Raw genomic sequence first — 15,282 nt, forward strand, 5'->3', positions numbered from 1 at the left:
GGTTGCCAAATCGTTATTATTTATCTCATTTTTTCCTTCACCGGATCATTTACATTCTCACTTTCCACCATCGACTGACGTTATGTATGAAATTGCTACGTATGGGTACACGTAATTGTCATGTGTGAAATGAGACATTGCTAATCGACTAATCGAATAACACACAATATATTTGGTCCAGTAATTCTACAGTTACAATCTTAGCAACATCGAATTAGCAGTTCAGAGTACGTGCCACAATTCAGCTCATATTAAGGAAGGAAGCAGATAGTAGCATAAGAATTAGACTTTCCATCATTAATTTGAGATTACACAAAGTGAAATTACTTTAGTATGTCTTAATATGTTAACATCAAAAAGGCGAAGTATGCATACATCCTTATTTACTTTAATCTTACTTAAGGATAAATTATAGAATTTCTGGAAGAAAGGCGGATGTTTATGTTTAAAAAAAAAAAAAAAAGTGTATATTAGTGATATACTTATAATTCTAAAAAGCAGGGAAAGCACAGAGCCTTAAATTAAAATACTCATTTATTTCTTCTAGAATGAATCTAGTATATTTTCAACAATCTCTCAATGTCGATAGATTTAAATATCTAAAAAGTCTCAAGCAGTACTCGTATGAAGATCTAACGCATAATTTATAACTGGTGAACGATTTTGAAATATATAACGCGCCGGTTTTGTTGGTGTTTACCAGATAATTTAATCAAACTGACTTGCGGTCTTTTTCAAACTTGTAAATAAGAATGTTTTTTAATAATTACCTGACTTACTGTTACCCCTTTCACATCTTTATCATCATCAGATTCTTCTCCTTCGCCTATAAGTTCAAGTTCTTCATCATCATACTCCTCAAACATATAGTAGTCACCCGATCTGATAGCTGCAACACACAATTACTTTAGAACATAGACAAATCTTAAATAATAATGGATGGAATATGTACATAATTTATATATATATACACAAAATATGTATATATACACACAAAGATAACCAAAAATATATAATCACCATAAATTTACTGAATATAAATTACTCTATTATTCCTCTAAATTGTTTAGCAGAACAATTTAATTTGACATCAGACAGACACAAGTTAAGTAATGAAGTACAGAGCAAAATAATACCCCGGCCAAATTAGGTTCGTATGTATGAAATTGATTTAAATAGATCAAATTAATATTTTATGCTCTGTACTTGGTCTTTTTAGTGCACGGAAGCCTTTTCAAGTACTTTATTATTATTATTATTATTATTATTATTAGTTAAAAGTTAATTATCTTCAATAATAAAATAGAGACAAAATTGTATGTAATTGGCTTTGCCTTTAAACAATTAATTTGTAATAATTACTAAAAATGAAAAAGAATCATGACCAAATTACTTTTGAAAGCAAAAGCGCCTAAGAATTGTGAAAATTTTAATGTTGAGTTTCCAATTATTATAAAGATAATCTTTTAATTTTGATCAACATATTAACTTTTTCAGAATATTTTAAATAATTCCTTAAAGGAATTTGATAAAAATTTGACTCAAAATTTTGAGGTAATACTGGACACAATAATTTCATTATCATCCAATAGACGTAATAAAGATATATCACAGAATATTTTACACATGCAAAAAATATAGTTTAATTAATCACTTATTGAAGTTAAAAATTGTTTTAATCTTTAAGACATTAAAATCCAAAAAGCAAATATTCATTTATTAATGACGGTCAAGGTTTACTGTTTTCCATCTTCATTCTATAAACAGCTCTCTCTCTCTCTCTCTCGCCCGTTTGCTATGTATTTTGCATAAAGAATACAAACATCGACCAACAAAATTACACACATTTACTATCGTTTGTTTCATTTATACAAATATAGTTATAAATTTCTTATTACAATAGAACTGTAAAACAAAATGTACAATGACAATAAAAACAAACATTAATATTTTTAGTTAATACATGGAATAAATAAAATATTTACATTTTATGTACAATATTAATTGTGCATTTGCAAACAGAAGTTACTTGATAAAAGTTTGGATAGCTGTACCCCCAAAAGTGACACTCCCTGTATCTTAATATATTTATAAATAGAAATAATAAACACTTCTGACCAGAGTATATACACTTGTTTATTAAAAACTAAATTCCAGTGTAACAGTTTCAACAACGTAACGTTGTCTTCATCAGACACTAACTGAAAGATATATCTTAGAGCGCAGTTATTTATACTAAAAGTGAAAGTTCTTGTGTGCATGGGAAGCCACCTGGGTCGGACTTCCCCGGGCGTCATCTTCCGGCCACCTGCCCTGACTTAATTACCCTCCCACCTGTGTTTATCTTTTCCAGACACACCTGTTGTTTATACTGACCAATTGCCTTAAAACATTTTCTCTTAATCTACCTCCGATGTCTATTAGAAATAAATAACAGACTATACTACATACAACTGATTATAAATACAGCAATACAAATTTATATATATATATATATATATATATATATATATATATATATATATATATATATAGACATAAAAATAAACTATAAAATATAACAATATATAAAACTCTATATAACTATATACAATATTAAACTATATATACTATTAAATATATGAATATAAATTACATATAAATATGTTCAATCTTGTTTTTTCCCTTCAATTTGTTCTAATAATTTATCAGATAGATCATGTATTAACAGTCCACTTGTCCAGTTCATTAATTTGTCACTTTTCTCTTTCTTTATTCTTCGTGCTTCCTTCCATTTTCTTATCATTGGTCTATTCTCCCTTTCTAGCCCCTTTACACCTTCCCAATCTATATCATGTCCCGTTTCTTTCACATGTTTATATATGGCATTGTTTTCTCTCTTAAGTCTCACATCATCCCTATGTTGTTTAATTCTCTCCCTAAGTTTTTTCCCTGTTTCCCCTATATATATCATATCAGGATAGAAGTCATAGGAGAGAAGAAGATTAAGGATGAGGTACTCAAGGAAGTGGTGGAGAATGGAAGAAGAAAAGGGTTTAAAAAGTGGGTAAAAGAAGAAGGAAGGATTCCAAAGATGAAAGGATTCCCGAAGATTCACAAGGAAGAGATTAAGCTAAGGCCAGTGTTGGACTGTAGAGGAAACTGTCTAGAACCATTGGAAGAAGAGTTAAGAAAAATAGCAGAAGAGATACGGATAGGTCAAGAGAGTCATCGAGTAAAGAATACGGAGGAAGTGAAAACAATGTTAGAATGTATAGGAAATAAGAAGGAAAAAACAATTATGTTTAGTATTGACGTTAAAGCAATGTTTCCGAGTATAAAGAGGGATTACATAGTGAAAGTCATAGAAGATGAGATGAAAGGGAGAGAAATAAGAGACTGGAAGAAAGAGAAGATAGTGAAAGCCTTGAGAGTAATATGGGACAATAGTTTTTGTACGATAGGGAACAAACTAGTCAAGATCAAGGAAGGACTGAGTATAGGTTCAAGATTAAGCCCAGTGTTGTCAGAATTGGTGATGAACAGATGGGAGCAGAAAGTGATAGAAGAAGGTGGAAATAACCTAATATTGTTTTGCAGATACGTGGATGACTGTTTGGGAGTATGGAGAGGAACAAAGAGACAACTGGAAAAATTCGTAAAGAAGGTTGAAGATGAAGAAAAAGGGATAAGACTGGAAATGGAATTGAAGAAGAACAACATTATAAACTTCCTGGACATGACTATAGAGAGAAAAGATGGACGATTTACAACAAGATGGTATAGGAAAGAATGTGCAGCAGGAGTTTATTGCCACGAAAGAAGTGATGTGGATTACAGCACCAAAAGGAACTTCATAAGGAATATGGAGAGAAGAATAGAAGAAATAGATACTGAAGAGGAGAAAAAGAAGGAGGACATAGACAAGTTCCACAGTTTACTAGAGCAGAACGGGTACAACAGACAGAAGTTAAGGAAGAACAGAATTGAAGAGGAAAGAAGGAAAGGAAGGAGAAAGGAGAGAAAGGAAGAGGAGGAGAACAAATGGCACGGGATAGAGAGCATCGGGGAGAAGACAGAAGTACTAAAGAACTTACTTAGAAGAGGTGGTGTGAAGACGTACAGAAAAGGAGGAAGAAGAATTTTGGAAATTATCAAGAAAGCGAAAAGTAGAACGAAGGAAATATGTGAGAAAGATGAAGGTGTAGTGTATAAAGTGACGTGTAAGGATTGCGATATGATATACATAGGGGAAACAGGGAAAAAACTTAGGGAGAGAATTAAACAACATAGGGATGATGTGAGACTTAAGAGAGAAAACAATGCCATATATAAACATGTGAAAGAAACGGGACATGATATAGATTGGGAAGGTGTAAAGGGGCTAGAAAGGGAGAATAGACCAATGATAAGAAAATGGAAGGAAGCACGAAGAATAAAGAAAGAGAAAAGTGACAAATTAATGAACTGGACAAGTGGACTGTTAATACATGATCTATGGGATAAATTATTAGAACAAATTGAAGGGAAAAAACAAGATTGAACATATTTATATGTAATTTATATTCATATATTTAATAGTATATATAGTTTAATATTGTATATAGTTATATAGAGTTTTATATATTGTTATATTTTATAGTTTATTTTTATGTCTATATATATATATATATATATATATATATATATATATATATATATATATAAATTTGTATTGCTGTATTTATAATCAGTTGTATGTAGTATAGTCTGTTATTTATTTCTAATAGACATCGGAGGTAGATTAAGAGAAAATGTTTTAAGGCAATTGGTCAGTATAAACAACAGGTGTGTCTGGAAAAGATAAACACAGGTGGGAGGGTAATTAAGTCAGGGCAGGTGGCCGGAAGATGACGCCCGGGGAAGTCCGACCCAGGTGGCTTCCCATGCACACAAGAACTTTCACTTTTAGTATAAATAACTGCGCTCTAAGATATATCTTTCAGTTAGTGTCTGATGAAGACAACGTTACGTTGTTGAAACTGTTACACTGGAATTTAGTTTTTAATAAACAAGTGTATATACTCTGGTCAGAAGTGTTTATTATTTCTTTAGTGAGTTCCAGAGTCGTGATGGATAGAGTTGCTTATAAATAGAGTTCTAAAAGTTTTTTTTTTTTTTTTTTTTTTTAATACTATAGGACTTATATGAAACTTTCACGAAAATAAACGTTTAATAATTATCAGTTTCATTCAGGAAAAGTTATAAAATTTTCCAAGCACAATAGACACATTATTACCATTGTTATATACAAATAGAAACTGGGAGCGCTGCGGTGACTCAGTGGTAGAGCGTTCACATCTGGTGCATGGGATTCTTGGTTCGATCCCAGCTCGTGCCAAGTGAGCTTTGTGGTGAACAAACATCGTGTGAGTGAGTTTTCTCGGGTTTCACCCATTTTCTTCATTCCACCATTTTATTATTTCTCACCATCATTGTCGTCTCCTTTAGCCTATGCGGCATTACTGTGAGACGTAAAACTTGAAGATTTCATTTGAAATAGAAACTGGAAATCATATTAAATATGCCATGGGACGATTCTTTCCGATTGTCTTTTTCAGATACCAAAGTTTGCATAAAAACCGCAGTTATGAATGTTGGACTTGATCGAGTTAATCGAAAACTTTGTTCTTTCAATAACATAATATTATTAATAATACTTCAATATCTTTTAGCACTCTTAAAATTGATATTTGAAAAAATAAAATAAAATAAAATAAAATTAGGGTTTTCTGATATTTATTATTATTGTGTTTAGTGTAAGCATAAACTGAACCTTCTACAAAATTCTTCAACAGAAATGTGTATGAACTCAATATCTTTTGAGGTTCGTGTAAGTTGCATCGGAGTCAAATTTGAAGAAATCTTCTACGTCCCGTGATACCTATTTTTGGAATAAAATTAATGACTTGTACTCATTAGAGAGTACTCAATAATTATTAATTTAAAGGTCTAAATTCAAGAAATTACCCAAGTAAAATTATCAACGGTAGTTGCAGTTGCTATCTCAGTTCTATTAGTCCTGAGAAATGAATGAAATGGCGGAATGAATAAAATGGAAGGAAACGGGAGAGCCCCGAGAAAACAAACGCACACGGTGTTTGTCCACCACAAAGTTCACATGGTGCGAGCTGGAATTGAACCAGGGACCCCAAGCACCAGAGATGAACGCTCTACCACTGAGCAACCGCGGCCCCAAAACAGAATGAAGAAAAACTCTTGAAATAAGAAATGTATTCTTAATTTCCGGGTAAAGACAGGGAGTGTTAAAAACAGAGGATTTACAACATACAACACAGATGAAAGGTTAATATACCATCTCATTTATTGTAAGTCATTCCTCAGTCGAAAATAATTCGACTAAGAGATGAGAATGTAGGGTTTCACAAATATAGATGTACAATCATGTTTCTTTGATGAAACAGTTAAACAACACTTGCATATATATATTCTTGACATGAAACTGAACAATATATGAAGTTAAAATTGATAATAGTTAATGCCAACGGAATGTTCATTCTTATCAAACTGCGAAAAATATTCTGTTCACAAATGCACAAGTCCACTATAATAAAAAAAGAAAATACAACATGCAGTATTTCGGGCAGAGTTTATATACAGGTAGAAGGAGCTGTGAATATGGGAAAGGCAATAATATTATGACCACATATAATGATGAATAAATAATGATGTTCAATGCGAATAATACGACGAAAGAATATTTTTAACTCCTAAAATTCATGTTTTAGCTTGGTTTATTTTTAAACATTATATTGGTATCTTTCATTCAATGCTCTGTTTCAACAAAATCACTTGAAAAACTAAGTTCCCTTCATGATATCTGACGACTGTAGATTATCTGACAGAATTTCCCACTGTAAAATTTATCTGATTATTGTCCTGCGATAATAGTATGTACAATTCAGAGTTTAAGGGAAAACCGTTCTTTCACTTTCAGTCGTGTAATACTTTCTTCGCAAGCTCTCAAAGTTAATTATTAATTATAATGATCAACCGCTTGTTTCACTATACTAGGTATCAGAACAAGAAAGCCTTGACTCATGGAGTAGCACAGAATATCCGCACGGATCTGTCAATTGTCAACAGGTCATAAATCTAAGAAAACAATAGACGACCCTCGGTTGAAAAGGGGAAAAGAAGTTGCCAAACGCCTCCTTTTTTCCAGATGTTAATTTATTACAAAAAGTAATAACATTATATCTTTATTTCTCACTTGTTTTCCTTCCTTTTTTCTTTTTTGTTTCTTCTTCTACCTAATGACATCAGACGTCTGGCAACATTCACCAACCGCCGTACTAACAAGGGTTTGGTTGCCCGTTTGGTAGTGGTGTGAGAAAAGGGTCTCATGTTTTGAAACGGATAATAACTTCATTTAATAATTCACATAAAATGAAATACTATTTTGAATTTCATTATCAAAATAAGCCTTTTTCAACAATTTTTAACATTAACCCTTTACTAAAAGCGTTAAAATATAATTCCTTTAACTCCTTCTTAAGAGTTCAGTGAGATTTTTGTTAAATATGACTTGTATGTAGTTTTATAATTGAAAATTGGTTTGTTCCGACACTATCAAGTTTATTTATACTCGATAGAAATTATTTTAGCATCAGCGTCAATACTAACTAATAACTCCCATTTATAATAATAATTAATATTTAAAGAAACCATACCGTAAAATACCAAATACCGTAAAATAAAAAATAGCGATTATATAAGTATAATTATCACAATTATTTAGCGGGAAATCTGAGCTATGCGAAGGACAGTCCACCTGTTTCCACACAAACAACATAGTAAGTGCTTGGCTTTTTAAACCATTGCTACACAGCAAAAAATGAGGTGTTAAAATAACACAAAATGACTACCACTTTAACGTGTTATGTGTGTGTTAATTTAACACCAAGGACATCGGCTTCCGAGCATATCAGAAATAATTAGTAACTAACATTGAGAATTTGCATTGGATTTTATTGTTTGCTATGAGCAAAGCTTTACGCAGTATATTTGGCATTTATGGCAAGTAACGAATAACGTACTATGTTTTCTGTAATCTATCACGAAAATAGTTTCGTAAACCGTTGAATTGTCTGACAACAGTTACATGAATAACAGTGCCGTCATCTACTGTTCGTATCTGTTCTTATGTGCTAGGACATAAGAACAACAAATGGCAGAACTGCTACTCAACATTTTATAGAAAACATAGTACATTATTCGTTACTTGGCATAAATGACAAATATACTGCGTAAAGCTTTGCTCATAGCAAACAATAAAATCCAATGCAAATTCTCAATGTCAGTTACTAATTATTTCTGATATGCTCGGAAAACGACGTCCTTGGTGTTAAATTAACACACAAGTAACACGCTAAAGTGGTAGTCATTTTGTGTTATTTCAACACCTCATTTTTTACTCTGTAAATTGTCTGTCCCTCTTTTGATCGCCAATTACTTCATCATTTTTTAAACGTATTATTTCACAATTTGACAGGAAGTATATCATCTGGACTTACATTTCTTACTGCTCGATTCAGCGAACATTAAACTAAGCTAAATAGGATCAAGATTAAAAACGGCCAGCTGATTTACTGTAGCTACCTGGCGTTATAGTCCCAATTACAAATTTATCTAAAATATGAAATAACATGTATGTACAATATGTAGATCCTTGATTATTTATTAATCCTATCACTGTATGAATAATATAGAATCGCATGCCAAGAAAAATCTATTCTATAAATATGAATATCTATTGTGCCAACTATTAATGCTCTATGCTGAAGTGCAATTGGTCAGATGAAAGATGAAGACGAAGGAAATGAGATGATAAAGAAAAGTTATCGTAAGTAATGTTTCACAGAAGGTTAAAATTGGAGAAAAAGCTTACGAAAAGCGATATTAAGCTTCACCTAAGCAGATCAGTGTTTCTATAAGCTTTACTTAGAAAAATTAAATAGATGTCTACATACCATAACATGAGATCACGAAAGAGAGCTACATTATTTACAAGACACGAAAACCTATAACGAATTGTTTTAGCAACAGTGAACACTTTTCTTAGTTCTTACATCATGTGGCAAAGTTTTAGGTTACCTACAACCGGGTAACTACTCTTCCTTAAAGTCTATTTTTGTATTATGCTGACTTCTTTAATCCTCAGGACAAATTTAGAACACTTTGTATGTTTCATTATAGATCATTATATATTTGTTAACAAATTATAAAAATACTAGCGTCAGTTACTCGTTTCGCTGGGTTAAAATTAGAAAAATTAGTAATATGTTTCGTTAGTCAGTCACTTTTTACTATTACTGAAGTGCTCTCTGATAACGGTCATTTTCGATCATTTTTATATATATCTCCCCCCTCCGCATCTTGCAAGTTGTGGAGTTGAATTTGTATTTAAACGGCATAGGAAATGTCACTGTTCATCTCAGCGACCTCGAAAACTATGGATTCGGCTTTAATATTGGTCATTTTTGATCATTTTTATAATCTCCCCCAGGTTATGGGGCTGAATTTGGATTTAAACGGCATCGGAAGTGTTACTGTCCATCTCAGAAACCATGAGAACTATGCAGTGTTCGAAGTGGAAAAAAAAAAGCAGAGGCAGTATGTTTTATTATGATTTTGACTGAACATACCGGCTATTGAAATATTGTATTGATCACTAAAAAAACAGAGACTGTAAGTCCTCATTACAGAAAAACCAGAGACGGTATGGCATACCACCGCATATCGTCTCACTTCGACCACTGGAACTATGGATTCGAGACTATTGTCGGTTATTTTCGATCATATATATATATATATATATATATATATATATATATATATATATATATATCCTTTCCCTCCCCCAAAGTTCTACTGTCAAAGTGAAATGATAAAAACCATCCGAGGCTACGAACATCATCTATGTTGAAAATTTGGTCGAGATCGGTCGGATGGTTCAAGTGTTATTAAGTAACAAACATAGTCACTTTAATTTTTATTTATATGGAAGATAGACGGATTGATGGTATTAAAAGAGTTGCTTTGGAGTAGTTCAAATCATACCTATTTGATTGTAAACAAGTTGTGCATATTCTTTATATGGGCAAAACTACTAAAAGTTTTAGTAAAATAAATTCGAACGAGCAAATATACAGAAAAGGTGTTCCGCAAGAGTCGATTCCAAAACCTAGACTTCTTATATCTATCTATATTATATATATATATATATATATATATATATATATATATATATATATGGGGGGGGAGGGATAAAAAGTAGGTATACAGTACCGTACTGCATTTTATATCATTTCTTATTGTTATCCATCAGATAGACTTAGTTTCTTTATTATTTATTCTTAATGTGTTTTTTATTACATCTTAAGCTCGGATGAGCCGAAGCAAATACACCCATAAACTGCAATGTTATACTTGATCAATGCAAAAGTGTTTACCTACTTTTGGGCCACCCTGTATATTGCTATGTTAGAAAATAATGACTCAAAAAATAAAAAATATAGTTTGCAAGAAGACGTTGATTTTTGAACATTTTAACTTATGCAGTGGTTTTCTTCAAATAAATTAATTTAAATACAGATAAAATTAACTGAATCTACTACAACTTATCCCATAAAACAGCACTTTCAACAGATGACTATGATCATGGAATGTATAAATTTACTAATATAGTAAAGTTAATAGGTATATATAAAACATTAAAAATTACGAAAAAAGAAAATCCTAGCCCTAGTTACTTACATAATACGCACTCTAGTAAGCATGCCAATATATACTCTACGATCTATCACGTTTCTGTACTCAAGACTTTTACGGTAAGTTATTGATATAATAATGTTCTGTACAGTTTTGAATTTTAAGAACGCACAATTTTATAGCCACGATGAAGCTATGACAAAGATAATCTAACGTTTGCGTATAGAAGTTTACTATTTAAAAGTGTATAAATTTAGTTTACATATTTAAAGGGGTTATAAATATAAATAATAAACTATCAGGTTATACAAAGGATAATTAGAAAAAGAAAATACTTTTGTGAAATTACTACTACATATTTATATATAGTCGATGAATATACAAAAAGCTCACTGTGCAACTTCAAAAATTGATGTAATTAATTATTGAGTGTGTATTGTCTAGCACCCACTATTTATACATTTGAGTAATTTAAACATTATCGTATGTATAATAAATTGCATGTTTTGTTAATATTACTTATTATGTAGATCGTAAGGATTATTTTTATGTTATGATTTTCTTCACAATTGCATCATTCGTGGCTCGTTTAAGCAGGAGTGTTGTATTTACCATAAGGATTGTATTTGTTTAAGTACTGATGAGATATGTACTTTTTACATTAATATACTTTAAGAATGATTAATAGGTCGAATTAAATCAAATTATTTAGAATAATTAAATTACAGTTCTACGTTAAGACAATTCTCTTCACAAAGAAAATTTTAGAAATCGTGTTTTACTATAAATTAGACACTCTTGGCATTTTACTGAAAACAGTGACGGATTGCCAGTTACGTATGCCGCTGAGAGTCTTAATATCTATTCTTCATATATATATATATATATATATATATATATATTACCAGACGTTACTAACTGCTACGGAAATACATGACTTTTTTACCCAGAGTGTAGTATATACATACATAGATATCAAAAGTTAGTCAGATGACCTTCACATTTTATCTATATACTAAAATGTTAGGTTTATATGTTTGTGGTCAAGAAAAGTTTATATGTTTGTCTCCAATCCTTTCGGCAACGAGATCTCGAAAACCACAAGTGCTAGAAACGTGCCGTTTTCGTTGGTCGATTCCAAATTTTGTGTAGAGTGTCCAGTTCTAATTGAATATTTAAAAACATGGCCGTTATCTCTTTATTACCTTGTTTAGGGGTACACTGGAAGTGTTGAAATTTTTAAAAAGTAAATCATCATATCCTACGAGTTATACATTCCAACACCACATACTTGTATACAAGGATTGTATATCCCTCAGGCGTTTATTTAATACCAAATTATAATGAAAAACAAAGGATAACCATTTCTACAGTCTAAGATGAATCTTTACTGTTTGGAGTGTTTTGCCCAATGAACACCATATATTACTGACATTATAATTAATTGTGTATTTAATGTATTTGTTTATTACATACTACATGCAAGGAGAAAGAAAACACTTATCATACATAAATTAGAAACTCCAACCGGAAGTACGCTCAAATCTTGCAAACGTTGCGAAATATTGAAAAAAATAATCGAAAAAAGTCTCCCCTTTATGGTACCCATTGTAGATTTTTATCAAGACGTCTTTTACGTGTGTCTGTAAAGGAACATGTACAGATGTGGGGAATGACAAGGAGATTCATATGTTTATATGTACATGATGCGCTGTATAGAGAGCGCAGATTCAACTAGTATGTATGAAAAATATGCAGCTACGTCATTATTATTAGTATTACAACCTATGTCGTAGGTAGTGGCTCAAGAAATAAAGTTGTGTGTGTGTGACTTTGAATATTAATTTTCAAGTCTTTCAAATATTCGGTTTCTTCAATAGAAAAGAATGAGATACTATCGCAAAATAATACTATGATCTCATGGTACAAAAGTACATTAATCTGTGCTTTACACTTCTGTTTCAACGTTCTCATAAAATATGAAATTGTTCTTAAGAAAATACACTTGTTAATTCTAATTTAACTGTTAGTTGTCAAATCTTGAGAGCTATTTTCAGTGGCCAACACTATATTTATATACACACAGCATTTATCTAGTCTTTTACTTTAAAAAAATATAACGAAAATGCTCTACCGCACTGATCTGCAAAGGCATGCTACCAAGCTCTATTGGTTTTACGTTACATGTATGGTGCGATGGGACTGGTGACAGTGAAAACGATTGACGTGGAGTGCTAAGCGGAAGCCATGGCGGGCCAATAGCTGGCTGAGATGGGCGTCGAATCCCTTGCACAGCGTCATATGGAGGCGGGGAGAATACTGGAAAAGATTCCTCCGAAGGGGTGATCGGTGGGTGATGCAGTTCGGAAGTCTGAGGGGATCCAAAGGAAATTCTCTGCTCCAAATAGCCATCAAGGGAAATTGTGAGAGCAGCAGAGGAAGGGGTGGGAGCACTTCCAGATTGCAGAAGGTGAGATAAATGACGAGGAGTAAAGGGTGGCCCTGAAGAAGGGTCTTGATCGACAGGTGTGTGGTAGCCCTGAGGGCTTCTATCGAGAGGGGAAGACACGCTAGAACGAGGTTCCATGGGGTCAGCTGCAAGAAAAACAGTGACAATCTCATTATATCACCATGCTGTAGAATAGCCGTATTTCCAATACACACATAAATTAGCTATTGCAAAAAGAAGTAAAGTGACACAGTTAAAAACACACACAAATAATAGTAAAGAATACACACATCACAAACTCGCCAACAATAATGAATACCCACTTCACACATGTATAATCACATTCGAAAAACGTCTAAGTTTAAAAGTACTACAACTCGTGGGAAGTATTTGAAAGAAAAGTTTTAAGAGGCCCCATCAGGGCGAAATTAAAATACCGCTAAGTTTACAGTAATGACGTGATATTTTCAAATAGATAAAAGATAATCGAAAAGTGGAACAAGAGCTCGCGAGACAATATTATTTTACATAAGATACGGTTATCACGATTCACTTGTCTACTTTCGATTCCCAGCCATTTAGAAAATCGGAATTTATTTTTGCGTTTATAAATGGTTGCAAACGAGAAGCTACTAGGTGACTTGTGATAACGGTACCTCATGCAAAATAATATTGTCTAGGGCGCTCTTGTTCCACATTTCGAATATCTTTTATCAATTTGAAGATACCACATAATTACTGTAAAATTTTAATTTCGCAGCGATTAGGCTTCTAAAGGATCTACTATCTTTTTCGTTTCAATTCTGTCAGCTGAAAAATATCAGCTTCTGAAAGTAAAATGGGAATTCAGTTCTTTTTGAACCTGTTCGTACTTCTCTAATAACTTCAAACAAATCAAATTTGACATTTCCTTGACATAAAGAAAAATAATTATCTGTAAGTTTTCGAAAACTGTATTTGCACTAGCCCATTCGTTCTAAAGTTATTATTATTATTAAAAAAAAAAAAAAAAAAAAAAAAAAAAAAAGTGAGTATGCACTTTTATTAGCGAGACATGTTACATGTTAATATTTAAAACACACAATTTGAAGCTAAAAGACCACATAATTATTCACTTATTTATAATATATATTACGGTAATTGTTAACCTCTATATATTACACAAGTAGCAAATTTTAAGTTTGACTGGTTTTCGGTTGTAAGTTTAAAAACTTTAAGTTACAAGATCTCCAAAATTTTTACAAATACGAACCTTCGATGGTTCAATTGAGTTTACACCATGAAAATTGAATCAAGAATTTTTTATCTGAAGTATAAAATTTACGCTCTCTTCTTAGACGACTATAAATCAAATTAATTGATTTGATTTGAGCTGATTTTGAGTTTAACGTCCCTTTCAACAGCGACGCTATATGAGATGGGACCTACTGATAACGTGGAATCCGAACCACATGAGCTCCCGTCGGGAATCAATCCCGGGTCTCCCACGCCAAAGGCGCGTGTAAATCAAATTCATATTAAGATAATCAGAACTAATTGTGTTTAAGATATTACAGTAGCTTCATGCAATGTACCTCGTACATTTCTCATTTCTAGAAAATAAAACTGAAGATCTTGAACTTGAAATCACTTTAAATAAAAGAGCAAAACCATAGAACAAGATACGAAAACAATTCTACGGATTACGGGGAAAGGGACACAAATGAAAAGCCTCACTTTAAAAATTAAACGCATGCCTTCACACCATATTCTTACAGAACTCCAGCCTAACCTCTTATACTTCGCAACAACGTCTGTCTACCTATAAGTGAAATTAGTTATAATATCATAGAAAAATCCTTTTTCAAATTTATTTTTAATTCACAAACTTATTAATTGATTTAATTTATTATCAGAAAACATTAGGAAATATCAAAAGTAACTGTCATACGAAATTACCCTGTTACAATTCATGAAGGGCTAACCCCAAATGGAGGAAAATTAACTGAAGGATGTGAGATATTTTATTTGTTTATTTTGAGTTTTATGTCTCACGATGTGTTCTTTAGGTCACAGTAGACGGCGAAGAATTACCGATGATA

General features: G+C 32.0%; 1 protein-coding gene across 1 annotated transcript in view; it reads right to left on the bottom strand.

Annotated features, from left to right (window-relative positions):
* Window positions 1–15,282, bottom strand: part of LOC145671415 (piezo-type mechanosensitive ion channel component-like) — a gene marked incomplete in the record, with an annotated part of 344,967 nt that overhangs the window by 63,904 nt on the left and 265,781 nt on the right. The window contains 1 exon segment of the mRNA XM_081740588.1: window positions 771–889. Coding sequence (XP_081596714.1) covers window positions 771–889 — 119 coding nt within the window.

This window comes from Thermobia domestica, chromosome 2 (genome assembly GCF_964235325.1).
Source record: "Thermobia domestica chromosome 2, izTheDome1.hap1.1, whole genome shotgun sequence".
Lineage (NCBI taxonomy): Eukaryota > Metazoa > Arthropoda > Insecta > Zygentoma > Lepismatidae > Thermobia > Thermobia domestica.